At 48.5% G+C, this 23,502-nt stretch overlaps 1 protein-coding gene across 4 annotated transcripts in view; it reads left to right on the forward strand.

Annotated features, from left to right (window-relative positions):
• The window catches only part of LOC119401763 (G1/S-specific cyclin-D2), a 321,278-nt gene that overhangs the window by 246,358 nt on the left and 51,418 nt on the right, over positions 1-23,502 (forward strand). For 2 of the 4 annotated variants that reach the window (XM_037668731.2, XM_037668730.2), the window contains 3 exons: positions 139-222; positions 3,358-3,647; positions 12,201-12,416. In XM_037668731.2, coding sequence (XP_037524659.1) covers positions 201-222; positions 3,358-3,647; positions 12,201-12,416 — 528 coding nt within the window. In that variant the 5' untranslated portion in view covers positions 139-200. Of the gene's footprint in view, positions 1-138; positions 223-3,188; positions 3,648-12,200; positions 12,417-23,502 lie in introns of those variants that run through there. The other 2 variants (XM_037668732.2, XM_037668733.2) reach the window with 2 other exon arrangements.

A 23,502-nucleotide genomic window follows, 5' to 3' on the forward strand; every position in this document is an offset into this window, starting at 1 on the left:
GTCCTGAAGACAAAGCACGCCTGGTCTGATTTTAACCAGGCATTCCGCGTAGATTTATTTCCTTGCCCGCCTCGTAAACCAAAAGAACGTTAGTGAAGTCGTCCTAACCAGTTCTTCCGCATGTCCTGTTGATTTCAGATGCAGACACCCGCCGGTTTCTGTGAGCAATCGAGGCAGCAAATGCAGTCGCGGTATTGCGCATGACCCTGTACACAAGGAAAGGTGAGTTTGTCTTCGAAAACTCGCTTCGTCTTCGGCAACGTTTAGCACAGCCTAAATGTTCCTTATGACAGTTTCGTAAGAAGGAAGGCTGGCATGCGCTAAAAACTCCTATGCCAAAAGTGTTCGTTAACACATTTTAGCCAACACTAAGGCTACCCGTCATAGGAGAAGCCGCCTGACTTCTTCGGGCACTCACCAACGCAAGCGGTAGTGTATTCGGCCCCACCTGTTTCTTTATGACTGGAACTAAGCAAAGTTCGCCGATGACAGAAATTTTTTCTGAAATAACCCCGATTTGGTGACAATTAAGCAGTAAGTTCCAGAGGGATACGAACTAAATGAGAGAAAAGAGCTGCGTACTTTTGGAGGGACATCCAAGCTTCAAAATTGAAGCCATGCATTGACGAGGCGATACCTATTAAACGGAAATTCTGTGCTTCTAAGGATTACCGCGAAATGCCATAGATGTTGGAAGTAACCCTGCTCAACACTGGAAAATGGGCGGTTTGCAAAAATCTCCAAAAAGGCATTCCTGCAATGTTTTTTTTTCTTCTTTCTTTTCAGTGAAGCACTGTCGTTCAGAGACTACTCTTCTCGCTCTTTGGGCGTTTGCCGCTCCTAATTCCAGTGAAGGCACGCGAAGACCACAAAATGCTTTTTTTTTTTTCAAAAACTGCTACGGGATTGTCACACCTCATTGCTACCTCTCAGCCTACATGTGGTGAACGAGGAACCTGTCGTTCGGGGGACACACTTTCACGGGAACGAGAGCTTGGCTGAAAAAAGTAAAAATAAAGAAAAACCTTGCAAGGAGGTTGTTATGCAGATTTTTTTTCAAATCGCCCATTAAGCCTTGCGCTATCTACGCGATATTTTCTTGTTACATTCTTAGCACTTTCTCAAATAGTGTCCAGCATTCACCAGAAACCTCGACAATTTTTCCTCGTACAGGACGTGAACAAAATGAGGGATATTCTTTCGGTAAACTGGCGCTTAGGCTACTTCAGAAAGCCGTCTAACCAACAATCTCCTGAAAAGCACAAAAAAGAAAAATTGGTGCAAGCCTCTTTTTAACATAAGATGCAGAGATCATTGCGCCCCTGAACAATAGGAACAGTTATAACATTGAACATTGTTTATTTGCAGGAAAAAAAATAAGACATTTCCCTGCGGGAGGCAAAGACTAAAGGCTAAATAGCCTGACGAGGTCTTGACCTCCTGATACAGTCTGCATCAGTGCCATATTATACACATTTACACATCAGTAACGTACACATATACAAATAAGCGACATATTATACGCATATTATACACATTTCAATAGTATGAGATATTACTTGGTTTTGCAAGCTATCATATTCACATTTTCTTTTTTTTTTTCATACATACGCATTCAAAGAGATTTATACATTCAGAACATGCTTACTTCGGCATACATACACAAAAATGTTTTACATTTCAAAAACAGGCTTCTTTCTACATAACATACATTCAGAATATATTTTGCATAAAGAGAAAGCAGTTTTGGAATCAAACGATTCTGTTTTTGTATCATTGGTCACAGCAAAAAAAAAAAAAAAATCAACGAAGAAGAAGAAAAATGGTCCAGAAGCTATCGCTTCTGTGGCCACGCCGCTGTTAGCGACGTAACACGTCACCTCAGGAGTCGTATTCGCCAAGTCTTGTAACCTTGCTGCCGTGGCCATGGGGGTAACCTTACGCGACTGGGTGCGTGTAAGGTCAGGGTCGCGAAGTCTTCGCGTGTTTGCATCAAGAGCTCGTTGCGAGTAACCTACCGGTCCGCCACCCCCTCCACCCCTCAAAGCAAAAAAAAAAAATAATAAATAAAGAACATCGGGCGAGGATGCAGCGACAAGGTTGGCTCGAGCCCTGGACCAAAGTCGATCGAATATGTATATATTTTTACAGAGAAGTCGTCAGCCTAGTCGACGACACGCTCGCTATCGAAGCTCCGAAGTCCTAAGTCCGAGTGACTGGAACGTGGTCGAGCCTAACCCACTGGCCCGGTAGCAACAGCTACCCTGAGGGTAACGCGAACGAAGTTAAAGGGAGAGAGGGCGTAGACTGGGGTGGGAGGAGGGCAGGTCTAACCAGGGGTGTAGCGTGGAACGAGGCAGTGACGGCGTAGCCCCCTGAGTAGTAGCTGGGCAAATGCGACCGACACACGAGCAAAGAAAAAAGAAGGGAAGAATGCGACCAGTACGAACGAAACCCGTGAAGATCCCGCGCTTGGGACGTCCCGCCGACGACTGGCCGGCTGACAACGAGCGGCAGCGTTCCGCCCGGAGATTGGGAGAGGAGGTCCGCTCCTCCTTTCTCAAGGGTGGTGGTGGCGGTGGGTAGCGGGTGTGTGTTGACGAGTTGAGAGTGTAGGGGCATCTATCGCACCGCTCTCTGAAGCCATGCAGCGAAGCACACGGCTTCAGAGAGTGCGCACGGCTTCAGAGAGCGAAATGGAGAGGAGGCGGGGGCTGTAACGCGTAATCGCCACAGCTTCTGGCTGCAGTTTGCCCCCACCCCCCCTTCCCTGCCCCTCGCTCACTAGAATACGCTTTCACTTGCCCCCCCTTCTCGCTAGGGTGTGGAGGCGAACTTGCAGAGCCCATCGTCGCGATTCATACACACACTTGACGGTTGGCGAGTGCACATCTCCCAGCGTCGTTCGTGTCGTTACCTCGCATTTGGGAAAAATCACCTCGCACAACGGCCACGACCCCTCGACCGCCGTGCCTGTTCGGGGAGAACCAGGGACGCTTACAGAGGGTCGTCGTGACGTTGCCGGGTGGTCGAGACGAAAGCGCAGAACGAAAAAAGAAAATTAAGCTCGTCACTTTGCCAACCGTCAATAACCAGAAACTTGCTTTTCCCCGTAACCCCTTAATTATTTTTTTCTTGAGCCGTCAAATAAGAGTTAAGACGATCGTTGTAAACATAACCCGTCGCAGTCAGCTGAGAGTTTTCTGGAAGCCGGCTGCCCCTCCTCGAATCCTGTCCCATGTGCGAGTCGGTGTTGAGGGTCGGTCAAGACTAGCAGCCTGCTCCGCTCGTGGCCACGGCACAGGTCTCGAAGATCACCGCTGAACTCGGCCGGGCACCTGTCGCTTCTTGGCGCAGAGGACGTCGACGACGGCCAGCGCCGAACGGAAAGAGTAGAGGGCTTCTGCAGCGGCCACATAATGGCGGAGCTCTTGTGCCTTGAGAAGGACGTGGATTTCCAGGAGCGGCCCGAGGGCCAGGGTCCCGTATGCTCGTACAGGGACCCGGCCATCTTCGACGACTCCACAGTGCTCGACAACCTGCTCAGGTCCGAGGAGAGGTATCCAATCAACCCTCGATACTTCACCTGTGTCCAAAAGGAGCTCTCCGTCAACATGAGGCGGATCGTCGGACGCTGGATGCTTGAGGTCAGTTGCTTTGGATTTGGCTTTACGCTTTGTTTTCTTGCTTGTGTTGCATCACGTCGTTCAGTTGCTTGTGCCTGCAATCGCGGCGATTGCCTGTGTGCATTCACTCGACTGACCAAAACTCTGAATTGATGTCTCGGCATTCTGTAGCTACGTTTAGTTATGCACGTTGTCCCGATAAGTATTACAGGTTAACCGCGTAAACAGATCATTCAGTGAAAACTCGTAAGAGGAAATAGTATCGCGATGAATGTCCGGTGCTCAGTGAACACCTCCTGCAAAGTTGCAGACTTTGAAGGCACTTAAGTTCACGTCAAGGAATGTTAAGTTGGTATCCTATAAAAGCATTGGCAAGCAACGCATGAGTTATCTGCTGAACAAAGGCTACGCACGCATGTGTTTCGTGCACGAGCGCATGGCACGAGCGCATGGCGGCCGCCTGCATAATCTTGCCAGCGCGTTCTTTTCCACGTGTCCTGCTCGTTCGCGCGCTTCCGCAAAGACTTTCTTGCGCGAGCTGCCGGCGCGGTGTTGCGGCATTGCCATTGCGTAACCTAGGAATTGAGCATGATGGCCTGCAGAACCGGCACCGCGAGGCACTCGCAGCACATGGCTGCAATGCTGCGTCAGCCGAGAATTCCTTAGTCGAAGACACTGCGATGTTTTAATATGCAGAATTGAATGAGTGACTTTCGTTTTCTTTCTCACGGTAAAGACACATTGCGGGCGTGGAAACGTAGCTGCGGTGTTGAGGGTCGGCCTCTCCACGCCGTCCTTATCATTAAGCCGTGACGACCTGTTGCAGTGAAACCCTCCGCGATATCTCGCATCGTCCGATGGATGATTGTCGGGTGCTTAGCTCTTTCACGGCTTATTGGCGAACGTTTAAACAAAAAGCTGCTATAAGCTTAACTTTCGTAGCATGTACGCCATTATTTCGGTTTAAAAAAAAGGCAAGGATCCACCGTCAGCACCATTCCAGGAACGTAAGATTTCGGCCAGGGTTACTTAAAGCACATGATGATGACGGTCGTGGTCATCCCCTTTACATCGGATGGGCAGCTCACAGTGCCCTGACCGGAAAGACAAATAATAAATTTTATAAAATCTACACCAGTTCCATGAACACCACACACCTTGTTCTCCATCGCAGTGACCACCACTTCTTTAGATGATTGGCCACGGCGTTTTCGTCACGCTTAGCTATACAAATTGAGATTTTACAAGCTATTGGTTCGACCAAAGCGCATCTTTCTGAAGTCGAAAAAGCAACGCATGAGTCGTTCGCAGAAAACACGTGACTCGTTCGTGCCAGAAAAAAAAAAAAGAGATTTTGCCGGGACAACACATCGTCGCTTTCGCAGGTGAGATGCGATGACGACTGAGCCGAACGTCAGCGCATTTCGCCCAAGACAGGTTAGCAGTGGCCGCCGTCCCATGTAGTGGGTATTCAGTTTACGCCGTTTTTTTATTAGTCTTATATTTCTGCGGTCGTTCTCTCCTTTTATTATTTTTTTTCCCGAGTCGTATAAGCTGACGGCCATCGTCATCTCCTCGGCCGAGGAAAAGTGGCCGCTCCGACCGTCGCCGGTTTTTTTGCTGCTAGCACTGCTTATCGTATAGTCTCGGGAGTGTCACTGCAAGCGTTTCTCTTCTTGGTATACACATCTGCACAGCTCGCCGAGCACATCGCTTTGGAAAGCCGCCCAGAAAACAACTCCCCGCTGGCTCGCTTATTTTCTGATTTTCATCCCTTGCTTTTGAGCTTTCCGATTGACTCTTGAATCGAGGTACACACGGCGCTTCGCGAGGCACCTTGCTTCTGTACAGGGAGACAGGTTTTACTACGCGGTACGCTTGGCTGTTTCTGGCTACATTTTAATTACTGTACAATCATAATGAAACATTTCAGTGTAGACGTGTGGAAAAATCTTATAAAACAACATTACCTTAACACCTCGGTCTGCACCTTTTAACGCCCTGCAAAAATCTGCAACAAGGCTTTCTTCGAAGGTTATTTTTTCAACCGAGCACTCGCGTTCACTGGCTGCTTTTCATGTTCGCTGTGCTTTTGCCGCTCCCAGTTCCAGTGAAAGTGCGTCGCTCGAGCGACAGGTGCTTGGTTCACCATGCGTAGACTGAGAGGGAAGAATGATGCCTGACAAGTCCATAGGAACTTTGATAACGTCAAACATTTGTGGTGTTCGCGTACCTTCACTGAAATTATGAGTGGCAAAAGCGAAACGAGCGAAAAAAGAAGTCTGTGAAATGCAGTGCTTGCCTGAAAAAAAAAAAAAAATCTTACAGGGAAGCCGTCTTACAGATTTTTGCAAACCGTCCATTGACTAGGACCACAGCTCCTGCGGTCCTAATCCATGGACATATATAGCCTACGAAATTCATCGCTCTTAAGTTTTGAACACGTTACACCCCCTGCCCTTCTTCACCGCCTTGAAACTCCTTTTAATCCCGTTATGGTTTCACCCGGTGTAATAAATAGGCTTCTACCGAGGCAGGATGATGCTTTCAATCGGTCCAACGCATTCGAGGGTTCCAGAGTGAGTGAAAACAGCTGTTGCCTTACATCCGAGATCTTTATCAGTTTTTTTTCCCCTGACGATATAGTTATCTGGTGAGAAGAGCATTTCGCTTTCTACACTTCTTCGGCAACAGGACTAGTTCGAGCACAGTTCGCGGCCGGGCAATTTGGCTGGTTCCTGAACACTCAATGAAAAAAAAAAAAAAAAGAAAAGACGGCGATGAAGAAAGATTACCACTGGCTTCGCTGCCCCTTTTTTTTTTCGATATAAAGCAAGAAAAAAGGTCATTGTAATGCTTTAGCGTAGCCCATGACAACTTTATCGAAGACTTCAAGCAGTTGTTCATTGAATTCCGTCGACAATACTTAGAAATTTACTGATCCGCGGGGCAATAAATATAACCGTGAAGGGGTGAACAGACTGAGCAGTCGCAAAAACCTGTTGCGTCTAGAAAAAGAAGCTCACCCTGCAAGGACACAAGCCTTTTACGCGCATAAAAAATATGAAAACGAAAAATAAAATAAAACCAATAAGCAAGTAGCATACTCGAACACCCACATCGAGTGCCGGTCGGGCTTGAAAGACAATATTTTTCTGCAAGCTCGATGGGAGATCGGAATAATGTAACCCTACTTAGCACAATGAGGAAATGACGTTTAAAAAGAACAGAAAGAATTTTGAGGCTCAACAACGACAGGCTTTCGGCTACGCGACCAAAATTAGCTTCCTGTAATAATTGAGAGGCATGCCGTGACTTCTCTTCTGTGTTCCTGTGCATTATGCGGGGCTAAGTATCGTAGCCGCTTACCTACTTAAATTCCAGTTTTCTTTAGTTTTCTCTGCGTGTTTCCTTTTTTTTTTTTTTATTCGCATTCGTCTTCGGCGAATGCGCAAGTTCTGATTGAAGTCCGGTCAGGTTCTGCGCTCGTGGCGAACCACTGGAGATCCTGTACCGCACCGAAGGCCGCCTCTGGGGGACAGGTGCAACGCGGCTTCGCAGAAAAAAAAAAAAAAAGGCATAAAGAGTCGCAAGAAAAACGAAACGCTTACAGGGAGAGAAGAGCACATGCTGCGGCTTTCTGGTCTTTTCTTTCTTTCTTTAAACTCGCTACCCCACTCTTTACCTTTCTGTGTTATTCCGCGCACTTTTCTAGTCCTCAGCTTTACCTTACCCCAGTATCCATTCTGTTTCTTTTTTTCTGCCGCGCTCTTCCTCACCCGTAGACGTTTGCTGCGCAAGCTATTGCACTAGTTGTGTGCAGTTTGCGGTGAGATTGTCGCACTTGTTGCTGCGTTTGTCGTATGCGCTGCGCCTAGAGTGGTATTTCCGTGCAACGTGGTCGTCACCATGCTGTCCTCTCCCGGAGGGCGTTTGAAGTCTGCCGGAACTCCTGGGCCTGTCGGGCCAAACAGAAGAAAACCATTTCGATAGGGTCAATTACACCAAGGATCTCCTGCTACGCTGGGATCGTCTTAACAGAGAGGTCGCGACCACATCGGCCAGGGAAACGCCCCACACACCCTCTTCTGCGGCCCCGCGCACCAACACTCCGCCGCCTTGTGGCAATGGGTCAAAGCAGACTGACGAGAAGCTGGCAGGGCCAGTCATGCTTCAAGACCCAAGTCGAGAACAGTGGTTGAGACAAAGTACTAGCATCACGGAACTCCCAAACACGGCCGCTGGATAGGTGACCCCCTACAACGGTAAACATCCGCCATGTTTAAACGGCCACGGAGGTGCAGAACACGGCATGGCTTGGCTCGACTCTTGACTCGACTTCCACCAAGCCAATCGTGTGTGTGTGCAGCGCCTCCTCTGTGTGTGTGCGTGTGTGCCAGTGTGTGCATTAAGCGACACCGTGACCCGTGACACTCTGCTTATGCTCGAACAAAACAACGAAAACACTTGACATTTGTTTACATTTTTTTTTCTTCCTGTGGCACTTAAACTGCCTGCCCTGTGTTAAAAGGGAATAGGAACACCTTACTTACTTACTTACTTACTTACTTACTATCAAGAGCGTATCTTTGGGGTGAGGCGTGTCCCAAATGCGTCTGCACACCTTCGTAGGGGTGTGAATACACCCCTCAGAAAAGAGTCATCGCCACTGCAGGCTGCACGCAGTTGTTGACGTGGATCCTCAGTATCACGTGCGCTCTGCCATGTAACCCACCGGAGCTTGTCGTCAGGGTGGGAGTCAGTTTCCAGCTGTGCAGCACGGATTAAGGCGAGCGCACTCTTGAAGAGGCAAGGCTCGAGACAGGCCGACAGATATCGTTTCGTCAACGTTTGCAAGTTTCGTTCAAAAGCTGATTCGGTGGTCACGCTTCTTAGACGGTATATTTTTTTTTTCTTGAAGCACGATAGGCTGTAATGTCATCCTGCCTCAAACGCCTGCGGTGAAACCACGGGCCTTTCGCTCCTTATAGTTGGCGATCAAATCTTCCTCCTGGTATAGAACGTGCCAGGAAAAAGAAGAACCTTGGGAAAGGGACGTACCGATTAGGCGGGTTTTCGCTGAGGCGTTTAGTGTGCAATTTATCAACAGGACACTCTTATCTCGCTTTCCTTTGTTTCCTTTTGCCTCGCGATTTATTGGTTTAACAGCACGTGTCCAGATAGACATGTCAAGACTAAGGAGTGCTCCTAAACGCCCTTCTAGACCAATGATCATTCCGACGCCTAGGCGTCTTTTCGATCACACAGTTTCTCTTCACTGCATACATGGACGACAGTAGGATGTTTGAATGTTACTTCCCCTTGCATGACTCCATAAACTACTTATAGCGACTACTGTAGCTACATGCGCATATGCATATGCCCACTCCACTGGAGCGCTATAATCACACATATAAAAGCGAGAGCAAAGAAAACGGGGACACTTAAGAAGAGATCTTGCGCTACGTCGCTTTCTTTTCCTTATCCGGGGCGGCGCCTGGCTCTTCAGGAGCATCTCTCCTTAGCAGACATACGTGCGACATGCTCGCCTTTTGTCTCGCAGAACGATATTCTTTTATCGGAGCAACCGAAGGCTTTCACCGGACACACCGTCGTCCCTTTCGTCCCCGATGAACTGCATAGAATCGAGACGCACGTTCGCCCAATCTGGCGAATAGCTTGCGAAGCCACGCAGGAACGCGAGATAAGGCAGTCCGACGGACGTGTCCACTCGTGGGCATGTATTGTTTTACGGGGGGGTTGGCCTCCTCTTAACTTGACTTCAGAAGAGATGATGTGCCTTCACCCTTAGTCCTCCTCTGCTCTCTCGCTCCGTCTTGTCTACGTACCCCCCACGCTATATGAGGTAATACCTTTTAGGATATGGGCAACTGCAACCGACACACTCGACGTAGCTTGGTTGGCCCCCTTGCGGTTTGGCAGGTAACCAGATTAGGTGACAACGTTGCCTCGAGTGCTTTGTTGTGAGCATGTGCCCCTGTGTCGATACAGAAGGGATTCCTCAGTACACATTCGTCACGATCACGTGGCATTTCCAAAAGGAATCCTTGAAACTTGAAAACAAAGGCCTCAGGGAGCTCTGCAGCTTAGTTACTAGCGTGGCGCCATATCTACATGTATGTTGCCTACTGAAGCTTGTCTTCTGGCCATGACATCTCTACGACAACATTTCTCTCCGTCGTACTTCATGTTGCACTCTTCATTTTTGCTATTTGTATGTACTACATTGAGGAATCGGCATTTACTTGCCTGTTACATTCATTGCAATCATATGACACGAAAGCACTGAACGAACAGCGAGTTATGAAAACAAACTCATGTATGAATCCTAGGCCGACGTAACGCAAGGATGCTTTAGCCTTGATTCTGTTTTTCTCTTATCGTGTAATCTCTGTAGCAGGCTGATCATGACTCACTTTAAAGCCACAGCTGGGTTCAGCAGCTTCTTTCACTGTACATGAAGTTCTTCTCGGAGGAGGTATGCAGCGATTGTAGAGAAATTTCGAAACTGTCCAATTAAAAACATTCAACTCTCTTCATGTGCGTGCGATACATTCCACGACTGCGAGGCAGTCCTTGCTTCAACGCAGGTAACAAGACTTAGACCTTACGCAAACAGTGTCATGAAGGGCAACAAATAAAAAGAAAAGCAAAGAGACGAGCTTGATCAGCAGATTGCCACTGAACTTCACGTCTCAGGTCTCGCATCAGTCAGCAGGTGTGAGAAGCACCGCGAGAGATGCGCACGTCTCATCTCGCCTTGGCTCTTTTTCTTTCTGACTTTTATCTCCCACCGTGCTCCCGATATACGGCTCCAGTTCACGTGGGAGTCGCTCCCTCGGCATATTTTTTTCCTTTTTTTTGTCTCGTTCTTTTCCTCGCCTCGTTTTTATCTACGCCCCGCGCTATCACAGCATATGCCGTACACCTCTACCCTGTATTGTCAGCTGTTCTTACGGAGGAGTCTCCGTGAAGTTTTGACGTTCTGCGTGCACAGCCAAGTGCGAAGAGCGCATTGGCCTGCAAAGTCCCCCCTTGTTGTTTTCGATACACGTGTGTGTATAGAAGGAAAAAAAAAATGGTCGTCTACAACATTTCCTCCACATGTTACCCCCTCGGTGCACGCTGCTTAAATTCTCAAAACCGGCCATGAGCTTCTCGAATCTGTGTGCTCAGTCTTTGCGCAATCGTTATACGAAAGGCTTCGCAAATGCAAATTTGATTATGCAACCATGGCGCCGAACGTAAATTTCAATATGCGCCTCTGCCCGGAAAACGCGTGAGACGAATTTTAAGTGCTCGTAAATAAGATGCCTCGCAATAGGGCTCGATATTCTATGTTTCTCATTCGCTACTTCGTAACGAAAGATTAATTCTTGTATGACAAATAACATTAGTCTTTAACAGGATTAATTCATGAAAGCAACACTTCTGCAGGCGTTACTTCGATTCTGTCCTTCACCTCAATGGCGTTTTCATGCACCTAAAGCTGAAGTGTTTGCAGCATCTTGGTTCATACAAGCGCTAACAATGTTTAACAGAGCCACGTTTCACTCCGTTCTGTAGCAACGATTTCCCTTTACTTGTCTTACTGAATGCTTCTTCGGGTACTTCTCGCTCCTAGAAATAACTTTCTTAGAGGCTCGTGTGATAAGGAAAGCACGAGCCCTTTATCGGATGCACGGCGCAAAACAATGGGGCTCTCGATCGCTGTTAGCGAGAACGGTGTGCGCCATATCAGGGTTGCACAGACTAGGTTTACATGGTGGGGTCTCTTTCGCTCCTCGAAGAAATGCTTATAATATGTTTTGTCGGTGCGCGATGTTGCATTTAGCGGCGGTTGAAATAATAACGGTCCAGTGATCTCAATGTTTCATATGCGAATTGATTCAGTTGATCCTTCTTGTGCATGCAGTGTATAGTGTTAGGTCACACTAGTAGATTGGCTGATCAGTGGTCACATGACCTACTGCTGCATATTGAACATTGTAAGTAATATTCTATGAACATTCCAGGTAATCTTTGATATCGTTTGAACGTGACGTATATACAGGTATAACGATGTAGCGTTAACTTTATGCGCAGTCATTCAAGCAACGCTCGTTTAACAACTGTCAGAAGTGTTGAAACAGTTATCAAAACGTATAACCCGCGAGTTTGTGCTGACCAGCATATGTGTCAGGAATCGAAGGTCAAACATGTGATGACAGTGGATTTGTAGCGTACAAACACATACCAGTATAGCCAGCAATGCGTTGGGTGATTAAGATGAATAAGGATGGAGACAGCAATCGCGAGCTACGCCAGCAAGGCGATAATGACTGCCCATGTATCAAGTCACTGTGAAGAGCGTGTCTTCGTGTGCATGACTAGGCAAGACGCCGTACACGTTTACAACTGCTTAAGAACTTTGGGTGTTTGTCTTCACTGTCGACACTTTTGAGTCTCCATAACTCGTTCTTTGTATGCCATCTTATTTCTTTCTTCAAATTAACCAGATTTCATTCTTCTTCTCCTCCCCAACCCTTGTTCCATCCTGTCCTGGTACCACAGGTGTGCGAGGTGGAACAGTGTCGGCCCGAGGTTTACCCACTCGCCATGAACTGCCTGGATCGGTTCCTGTCAGTGAGGCCAGTGCGCAAGTGTCAACTGCAACTTACGGGAGCCGTGTGCATGTTGCTCGCCTCAAAGTTCCGCCAGACCAAGCCCCTGTCCCTGGAGAGGCTTTCCATGTTCACCGACTACTCGGTCACCAGGGAAGAACTCAAGGTCAGCTTCTATACGCTTGTTCTTCATGCTCCAGATCTTTTTTTTTATATATATAATTTTACGGATGTCGCGGACGTGTTCCAATGACGTGGAACTCGCGTTCGGAAAAGTCCATTTCAGGAAGAGCTGAAAAACATGCGCTGGACTGACGAGCTCCGGATTCATTGGTATCCCCAGAGTTCCTTCAGGGTAACCTAGAGCTCAGCGTGGTGAACATTTTAGGATCATTTTATTACGTTAGGGATTACTCAATATGTATAGTAACAAACTTTAGTAGACATGTCACTCAAACCAGAAGGAACGAAGTGTGCTTAGCTACGTGAGCACACTTGTCATTCAAACGCGTTAGTTGGCATTTGTCGAATGACAGAATGCACGATTCAGTAGTTTCACCGATTCCCTCCTGAACAGACGGACACTGTTCATGGGGGCAACGTTGTGGACCTTACAATCGTTTCATTGCGCAATCTTCACGGAGGCTCAATTGTTGAGGTGAATCCCGTGGAAATAGTGCTAAGAGCATTCATGGACCTGTGCCGTAGCACTGACGTTGATTTGGTCCTAGTGCAAGCCGGTACCTCGTGTCGGTTTCATTGCGTGTACGCCGAGTGTGCCGTCACTTAATAGAGTGGGCATCACCGCAGTCTTGTAGTGTTCACTAAGACAAAATATCTTCAAAATTAAAGAAAAAAAACGAAAAAAGAAAGCAGCGTGACCAGTCGTGGGAAACGTCTTGGTTCCAGTCAGTCGCTCCTCCTTTGCAACCGCTTGAAACCTACACTACACTGTCTACGTAGACCTCCTCGGTTTGGAAAATGCGAAAAGTAAAGAAAAAGAAACAAGAAAAGTGCTTTGCTCATCAATCACGAGCTGTCGGCGGCTGCAAAGGAGGCAGGCAGTGCTACCACCATCTTTTTTTTTTTTTTTCGGGATTGTAACTCTATATCGAGCCTGCAGTGCAGTTTTCAGAGTGCCCTCTCTACAACCACCCTGCGTCACAAAAGAAAGAACACGGCGGGCGCGGAGGAAAAGCTAGACAAACGAAATAAGAACAGAAAGAGTAAAGAAACCGTCTAAAGAGACTCCCGCCCTGCAAGGCCGGCGATGCCCCTGCATAGATAAAAAGCACGCAGTAGATGGCAAGGAGCAATGTCCTCCTAAACTGCCTGATAGTCTCGGTAAAGACCTCTGGCAAAGACCAACACAACTGCCGGTTTACTGATACTCTTTCTTCTTATTCTTCGTTATTTCATCGTAATTTCTCTCTGTTCTTGCTTATTTATGTAGCTTTTTTTTTTTTCACTGCTACCTGCTCCTGCTGTAAAGATCTTTTGTATGAGTGCCATTGATGGATCGCACACAAATACTGCTGCCGCCAGCACGTTAAAGAAAAGCAGTGCGTAATCTAATCGGCCAGCAACTCCCTCACCGGTGTATCCTTCACACGCAAGGTGACATCAAAAGGGACCGCGGCTCGAAGGAAAAAAAAAAAAAGCTTTTTCCTTTGGACACTTTTACCTGAGTGAAGCATTCTTGTGTGGCCTGTCAGTCGTAGACCTGACGTTCGGTGTCATTACCCCCAGCAGTGCTGCGTGAGCATTTATTTCCGCATGAAGACCTCAAAGGGGCACATGTCCAAGGACATGTGAAAGCTGTTCTGGGTTGAAGAAAGCAACTTCCCTTAATTACTGCTTATTTGGTTGTCCAGTGTGTTTTGTAGGCTCTGTCAGTGCGTCTTACCGTCAAGTTGGCGGCTCGACCACACATGTATGTTCAGGATAACTGCGTTATTCCACTTTCACGTTTGCTGATTCATCTTGGCGACCTTGCCGTTGGGGCCGTTACGCTCCGTACTAAGACAAATATCTTTTCGGCACAGCTATTGTTTCTTCGAACCTTCTCATCACGGCCCCTTAACGATCGTAAAGCGAGAATGCTTCCCTGCATGGAGACTTGGTTATTTCCGTTGACGAGAAAATCCCCGAAATTTGAGAGTGAGTTCACTGCCCACAGCCACAGATAGCGAAACGCTGACAACAGAAGCTGCAGCTGTTAGCCCCGCTGACTCGCTGGCGCCCCACTTCAATTACCTGGTTAGCAAACACGCAGCGCTCCAAACTCACACAACAGCACATTGGCCCGCAGGCACGCATTCGTACTCGAGCTCTTCACATATTGCCTTTGAGACCTATACAGAACATTAGCTGCAGATGTCTCGCACCGTTGTCATACGTACGACATTTTTGAGCACCATAACGGTGCTTAGAAAGCGCTGGAAAGTTGACGTAGCGTTCTTTTTTTTTATTGCTTTTACGACGGCAGAGCGGCAGGACAAAGACTGGGGGCGTTGCGACCACTTCCCAACATTGCACTCTCAGGTCGGCTGTTTCCGTGAAGAAGTGTGACCGCGCACAGCTGTAAACCGGACGGTCATCACAGCGTACTACGCAGCCATGCCAAGACGCTTGTTCAGGTACAGGCTACAGCGCCCTAGATGCACCATGTTGAAAGAGCGGTATCTTGATACGGGGCTATCATGCCAAGTCGTGAAGATGACAGCCGCTGCCCCGTCGGCGTCTCACTGACAGTTCTTTAACCCTACAGCGCGAAGGGCAATCACATGACCGACGGTGACGTGGACAGTGAATGTTATGGCCGGATTTATGAGTGCTGTCACCTTCAGGTGTCATGAGCACAGGCCAACGTATACGTGCCAGTACCCCCCCCCCCCCCCCCTTTAGGTGCAGGACGAGCCGATGTGCCACTGAATTGACGAAACTGAAGAAGCTCTTAGGAAAGTGTCTACGAACTTTGTTTAATTAACTATATAGTGCACGTATAATGACGCATGCTGGACTTAAGACTTATGCGAGCCTTGAGTAGGGCAGTTTATATTCAGGTGAGGGATAAACAGTGAATATTAGTTTGAAATACCGTAATGCCAGTCTACTGCTCGTAATGAAGTTTAGCTTTCTTTGTCCAGTGTTTGATATGCTACGCAGTACCGAACTTGGACTGAGGTGCTATCTGGCGCGCTGTACATAACAATACGCAGTCTTTAATTAGACTCGGCATATCAAGTGTCCCCTGAATCATAAGCCCAAGTGAATCGTGAGCGACCGCGAAGACGAATCCCAAGCAGCACCACCATGCAGGCTGCTACGTTCGCCTGAATGTCGAAGCTGCAAAATGAGGACGCGGACGAAACGCTGTGTTTTCCTTGCAATGACCGTAAAGATAAGCCGTTGATCCGGAAGGTGTCATCGTTCCTTTCATCAAACAATGTCACATCCCTCCAGACCACTCCGCGATGCCCGCATCTTATCCAGCTCCTGCTTTCGGCAGTTTCGGCGTGCCGATGTAATCCGACGCCGCCGACTGCCATCATTACAACGGGATAGGGTGTTTGAAGTGTGTATGCGTGCGTGTTTCAGTGGCAGGGCTGGAGGGGGACGAGCGATAACAAACACACTGCGTCGGCCCGCGGGCGATGCCACCACGAATCATGCGGCTAAACAAACAAGGGGATCCAGCGCGTCGAACACATCGCGTACCGGTTTGATTACGCCTCCCTACACCATCGTGAGGACAGGCGGACCCCTTTGTCGCTTCACAGCCCAGAAAAAAAGGGGGGGAAGGGGGGGGGGCAAGAACACACTATGTTCGCCCCACGGGCTCCAGTAGCCCTATAGAGAGATGACGGCTACGATGCTTCCGAAGAAGCATGGCGGTAGCCATGCCGCCGTTGTGACGAGCTCGATGGCTTGAAGTTTATGGCCCTGCATAGATAGATGTCTGGATGCTCTTCGGCGCCGCGAAGTCTGGGAGTTGCCGACGCCGACGCTGCTTCTTGCGCGGCGGTCGCTAACCCTTGCGGCTCCCGTTCGACGCCCCAGCTCATTGTGTAAAAGAACGGCGTGGTTTGCGCTTGTAGATGAGTTGATTGGTAACAGATCTGGCTTGATTCCTGAAATTAAGCCAGATGGCGTGGTTCTGGTTAAGGTTCCTGGATGATCAGGTAGGTAAAGAACATTGCTTCGAACACGTGTGTTGCTTGCTTTTGGTGAGCATAGATGGACAAGCGGACATAAACAAGCAACGGAAAGTGAGGCACCAAAGCCACTCTTCAGCCACCGCATTATGCATGCCAAAGAGTATTGCTCACAAAGTTGGCTGTTATAGAAACTCCTCAAAGTGTCAGCCCCTTCTTCCTGTTGTGATATTTTGAGGCTAAGACATAAGGCTCACTCCTTACGTACTTCCGCTTATTTCACGTCCGTCATATGAAAACTTATGGCGCTCTACTACTACGAAAGAGATCGGGGTTTCGACTCCTGGCTGGAGGGCCCAGCATTTTCGAAGGTGCAGAGTTCAAGAACGCTCGTGTGCTTCAGGTCTACGTAAAACGATAATCTGAGTACCATAGTTGTTCGATACTTTTCCAACAACAACGTTATCGCACCACCTATTGGACGTCTTGGGAGGCCAAGCCCCATCTTTAAATTACTATGTTCCAGTATTCGTAGTTGCTTACTATCATAATGAAACGAAGCATAGGCCAAGTGCACCGTGCTGTCGCGTATTTTTGTATTTACTGCAGGTTTGTGCATCAATTTGTGATAACTATTCTAAGAGGGCCACAGCCGACACACTGGCTATTCGACGGTGCTACTCTGTATCTGTGTGCAAGAGCATGCCAATTAGCCGCCTGTGCTCCAGCATTGCAAGCGCCTCCCCCCTTCCCTCCCTCCCCTCTCCCCATTTCCCGTCATTCATATGAATGGCGATAACGAGCAAGGCAAGGCCAGTCCGCTGTTTACATTGAGTTTTCAGAGCCGAAGAAGCCGCAGAAACCTTGGAATGTGGCCGAAAGTGAGGAGTAGGGGAGGGGGATAACGGGCATCTCGGGCACAGCGGGCTACGCCGAAAGAACAACACGACCTCTCGTGGCCTGCGTTGCTTGTGATGGGAATGTGTCGGTTCGGCAGAACGGAGCTTCTTCATGGGGGTGAAGGGTGAGATAGAAAAGTACGTAGAAACTCTGTGTGTGCTGGCCGTGAACCGTCCGTCTGGTGCCAGTCACTTCCGGTTCTCGCCTGGGGCTGCAACAAGAAGACGCGCAGAACACCCTCGCCTCCTAGCGGTACCCCATCGTAGCCGAGGAACCATGCGGTCCCAAAAACAAGATCCTGCTGGCCCGGATAGCCCCCTCTGGAGTCGAGGCACGCGCAGCCCCTTATCCCAGCTGGATATTCCGTCCACCCACGTCGTACTCATCCCCTTTTCACTCTCGTCTTATTTTCTCGGGGCCATTCAGCATCGGATGCAAAAGAGGGGCAAGCCGGCACGAGTAAGGTTCCAGCCTCTTCTTCTGGCAAAAGATCTGCATACTTTTGTTCTCCGTGCCATAACAGCGTTCCAACGTTGTCCCCCATTGACCCGCAGAAAGAAGTGCTCGTCATCGCTGCGGCGGCGTGAGGAAGGCGTCCATTGGCTTCACTTGCGATTCTCGGAAAACGGTCCTCGCGCGTGTGTAGGCAAACAGACGCGCCTCCCGCAGCACGAGAACGCACATTTTTTTCCTCTTTTATTTCTAGAGGAAACTGCACTCTCCCTCCTTCATCTCTGGCACCTCCCCCATCCTGATGGTTTCGCCTCTGTATCAACGAAGGCGCTTTTCTTTGCCGACACCAGTGCCCCTCCGCTGTCTCATTCATTTGCTCCGGACGTAGCGGGTTTCCCCTCTACTCAAACTGCTCCTTTAACCCACTCTTTTCGAGCTGCTTCCGTTGTTTGGCCTCCTCCCCTTGACCCCTCGATGACGTGTCCCAGGGTCCGCTCTCTAGCTCGTATTGGTGCTAACCGTTATTCTGCGTAGCGAGAACTTGCCCCAGATGAGGCCTGAACACGCGTACTCTCCTAGATTCAGGATGATCTCCTACTTGAACTCAAGTCTTCCAGCATTCTGCTTTTCTTGCCACACGACAATGCCGAATTGCACCCAGCTGAGTTGCATATACGCCGACCATTTCTTTCGGCTTGCACTCAGTATCAGTGTAATATGGAGGAATCCGAGCTATTCCCGCTAGTGGTTGTTGAACGACGTGCCGCCATAGTTTAGGCACACAGTACTGTCTAGACAAATGACTTGTGGAGGGAACTTGTGTCTAGAAAAAAATGAGCACGGTTTAGCACCTTAATATAGGAGAGCGGTAATCTGTCTCTTAATCTGAACAACCATCTTGATTGCAATGCATGCACTTGATCGTTCTCATCTGTCACATACTTGTGAGAAGCTCTCGTTTCTGCGTTCTCAAGATGTTCTTCAGAAACATCCAACCCTGGTACTGTTTCTGGAAGTCTATCGCTAAAGTAATTTCCATAATGCGCGCGTATACGCTCACGCAAATGAACCGCGCAATGTCGCTGAATGATTCACCATGTTTCCACAACACTTATTCAAGGTACGCGAGGAGATCACGCCTTTCCGGTCAAGTTTAAAAACCTATGAGGGTTCTTCAGCTGTGGCCGGCAATCATTCAAACTTTGCTAAATTCTTTACGTTTCCTCTGATATCCCGTCTGACTGGACGGGATACAAGCAGCAGAGGAGTGTGAATCGAAACGACTGTTTACGTTAAGCGGAGAAAAAAAATTAATAAACACGAGGCGAACGCCAACTTAGGAAACCCCCGGCCCAGCTCATGAAACGAGTATGGAACAAAGAGGAAAAGAAAAGAAACTGGTCCTTGCGAAGCATCGCTCGCCATGCTACGAAACCAGTTTGATGTTGTGCTTATTGGAAAGAATCCCACAAGACTCAAGATGCATCTGTACCAGAAAGGGAATGAATTCTTGGCCCCAAGCGAAGCACGTAAGCCTCTTTTGTGTTCCGTGAGAACGTTTTCCGGGATGGCATATTTGTCTTTACATTGCCCCGGTGGGCAAACACGCCTCTAGATTTCCCGAGAAGCGGAGGGAACTGATTTAGCTCACTGAGGTTTCAATACCTACGCACCCGCATGGTGCTTCTTTGTCGATATGAGTGTTTATATTGCATCTAGCGTTCTCGTTTTGCTTTGCGACCCTGTATCGGATATAAAAACTTCCCCGTGGGAATGCCTCAGGGCATGTGTCTTTTATTCCCCACCACGACACTCCCAAGAGGGAAGCTCGCGTTATTCTACTCGAAATGTGTATTCAGAAGAATACGTACAAGACAAACGCCACAAGTCTACTAAACATAATTTTATGTCCCTGCAGTGGTCGAGTAGGTGGGAATAACGGCAATCAAGTTCATTGCAATAGCAAACATTTCCCCACGGTAGCGAACACTCATTCCTTGAGTGGCCCCTTTTGGCGAGCCATTGTTATTAACGTGTTGTTCTTCTAATCATCTTATCGCAATGCGGATAATCATTGAGTAAATTGGTGCAGCCTTTGTCTTGTTTCCACTTTCTTTATCACTCTATCCTGGCACAATAAGCCTAGGAAGACCCTGTGGTCCGTCGTGGAAGTGTTCATTTCGGTCACTTTGTTGGTTTGTTTCTTTCCCCTAACAAAATAGGCTAGGATACTTCATTGGGACGGCCATGTTTCTGACGGGTTTTGCCGTGTCTTATTAGAGCACCGTTCTTTACAACTCCGGCGCAGGAGGGATGCCAGTCATAAGCAAGACCATGTCCGTCGCACTCTGTTGTCATCGAATAAATGCGTTTCGTTCCATTCATAGAGGTTCTATCGCGCACATGACGTACGGAACCACGCAATCTAATTTTCGGCAGAGGAGATTCATTTTCCCCGAGAACGAGCGATTACGAGACGGAATAAGGGCTAACGTTGAGAAGGCAGTGGCTAAGACGGGATGGGTTGGTATGCCAGGGTACGTGAGAGTCGAAGCAAGCCGACAGCATCACCGTACAGCAAGGAGACGTTGCCGCCGCCGCCGCAAACCAAGCCCTCGTCTGGCGTGGTACGGAATGTAGACGTCGTATTTCAAGTCGCTCCAGCAGCAATACCTCCCCCCCTTCCCCCTCCATACATGCAACCCTTTCACTCCAAACCTTCTGGCTCTTCATGGGCCAAGTACATACACGCTCATTCGCTCTTTCTCAGCGTCAGCCCCGCAACTCAGCCCCCGAGCAAATAATCCCTATAAGACGCGCTCACAAAACAACTCCCTCCCCACCTACTGCCATTCATCATTCGACTCGGAAACCGGCCCGTATGAGGCAAAATCCTTTACTTTTCTCCCTAGGCATCTGCTCTGAAAGCATCGCCAGCGTAAAACGTTGCGGCCGAATATGCATTGACCCTGCAGCGACGAGTCAATGCAGACAAACAAACAAATACTCAAGCAGAGCGAGAGAAACGTGTCTGTCTCGTTTGCTTCATTCCGTACCGGTTCCTGGAGGAAAGAACACCGCACCGACTCACTGGGTAGGGTAGGCCAAGTAACAACATGATCAATAAAAAACAACAGAGAAAAACGGCTGGGTGGACACATTTCAGCATTCTTTTATCCGTCTCTTTCGGATCAAAAAGGAGTGCGCGGTTGCGTCTGCTTTTGATGCCCGTAAACAACGGAGGCAATGGCATGAGCGCTCCGGTCCACGGTTGGGGAGCCGAGGCAGGTCCGGAAACTGTAGCGTATAGAGGCAGGACATCGCGCAAACACAACAGAAGAAGGTGGAGAGAAGTCACCACCTGTCGCCTGTGCGTTACGCAACGGGAAGCAGTCGCAATACAGGAGGAAGGGCATATATGGACGGGCCTCGCTTCCCATTCCTATGTACTATATGCCACGGCATCCGCTGCCCTGCTTCGCCAACGGACTCCCGGATAAATATAAGATTTCCGACCGCTGAACATCACTGGGTGTGTCTGTCAGGTAAGGGTTTCCCGGGGGGGGGGGGGGGGAGGTGGCAGCCGAAATGGTTGGCCGTCCACATGCGACTTCCGTTTTTATTACGAATATCCCACATTATTCTTCTTTCGTCGGTCTTCAGGAGCCACATAAAAGGAAGGGATTCGTGAGAGAACGGCCCGGCTCCGACAGTGCTGCCCCCATCTCGAGGTGATGTCAAAACGCTTTCCGCCATTTATGTTTCAGTGGAAGTTCGTGGGAGTCGAACCTGCATCCTTTCTCTGCTCCTTCTCTCGCGTGCGGGCCACGGTAGATGACGTGGGGTGTTCCCATAAGCGGGATCAATTTGCGCCTCCTCTCTGCTCTCCCTTTTGTGAGCCGCATTAACTCGCCCGTCCCCGCGTTTGTTCCGCGCGAGGTGTGAACCGTTTATTCTTCTATGTCTAGCCTCCTCGCAAAAGATGGGCTGGCAACCGTCCGCGTTTGAACTGAAGCCTTCAGCCATTACACGGCCTCGTTCAAACCCTTCCACGGTAGTGGTATATGGGCGAACGAGACGTAAATGCGTTTCTTAAGACCCCCTTCTTTTTTTGCTTTTTCTCGCTGAACAACAATCACAAACATCTTGACGCCTGAAACGTTTTATGATTCATTGTTCGAGTGGCTACGACTCGCCCACTTAAGGGGCCCATTCACAACAAAATCCTGGCTCCCCATTCATGTTGTCGTCAACATCGTTTGCTGAGTTATGACTCTTGACTGGCTCTCATGCAGGCCAGTAATGGAAGGCTATACTACAAAGCTTGTTGTTGTACTTGGCTAAGGAACACACAAACCTTGTTTGTTTTGAGGGCGATAATGGCGCGTCATAATGCGTGTTGAAAAAAAAAGAAGAGCAAACTGTGGCTTTCCGTTGAAACCGTACATCTGGAGGTTAAAAAGAGAAAAAGAAAAGAACAGGTTCGATGAATTGTAATGTTGCTGAAACTTGTCCTTCCTGATCATCACCGCTCTGTGCTTTCTTACTTCTTGAATCGTGTTTTAGCTGTGTTTTTTTTTAAGACTTGTTCTGGTAATGAAACAACGTGCGAATACTTGTAAACCTAACAGGCGCTTCCTGCTCAGCACCTATAGTTTGCCTGATTCTGGCAAAAAATCGTGTGGATGTTTTTTTTTTTTTTTTTATCGTGATTCAAAATTCCTCTCCCGAAAAATACTAGCAGGGAATCAGAGTGACAAGTGTAAATCGGGTAAATCAGAGTACGCATGCACAAACATGCGTTAAATTTGATTTCATCCTAAGGGATTTCAGCCAGTCATGATGCCAGGTGCGCAGCGGCGAAGCCATGGAGAGCCTATACAAAGATCACTTAGGAACGAAGATATTTGACGCCAGAATTATTCGCTATTCCACTGCATCAATGTCCTTTCTTGGCATTCCATAATCACTTTGGTTTTTATCTATATGAGGCCTTAACAAAGCCGCGCCCTCTCCTGGCAACAATCATTTCACGATTCGAGTAGATTAGAAAGATAACTGCACGGCAATCACGACCATATAGACAAAAAAAATTTACGAAGAAGGACAAAGGACTCAGCAGCGGGCAATCGAATCAGGGCAGCTGATAAGGGAGCCCGTCACTGCTTTCACCGACAGGCTTTGTCGAAGAAAAAAAAAAAAAAAAGCTTTGTGAAGGGTACGAATTTCGAATTCGCTACAGCATGGTATAGATCGCGTTGTCGCGTTTCCCAATGCGGGCCCGAAATACGTGGTCGAATGCGCCAGAATAGAAGAGAAATAATAATGACTACTCTGGGGCAAAGAATGGAGAGGTGTGCGTAAGCTTTTTTGTAGCGCCATCGCCAAACGCGTTCAGATGTCCAGCCCCTCCCCGTAGATAGGGGTTCAGTTCCGCCATTCGTGGGCATGCAGTGGACCATTTTGACGCTAAAGCGTGCGGGGTATTAAACAGAGAAAAAAAAAGAATAAAAAGGAAGGGGTGCACCCTCACACGTTGTGTTCTTGGCGGAGGCACAGACGGAACGAATCTTTGGGGTCTCGAAAAGATGGCAGGTATAAAAAAGTACCAAGGGAAAATGCAATAGTGGGAACGGGAAGGATGGCGCGTCCTACTGAAAAGCAGAAAGACTTGGCGAAAAAGAAAAGCAAGAAGAGGTTGTTTTGACGTCTCAAAGAGGTTGTTAGGGCGGAAATATGAGT

The sequence above is a fragment of the Rhipicephalus sanguineus genome, chromosome 8 (assembly GCF_013339695.2).
Source record: "Rhipicephalus sanguineus isolate Rsan-2018 chromosome 8, BIME_Rsan_1.4, whole genome shotgun sequence".
NCBI lineage: Eukaryota > Metazoa > Arthropoda > Arachnida > Ixodida > Ixodidae > Rhipicephalus > Rhipicephalus sanguineus.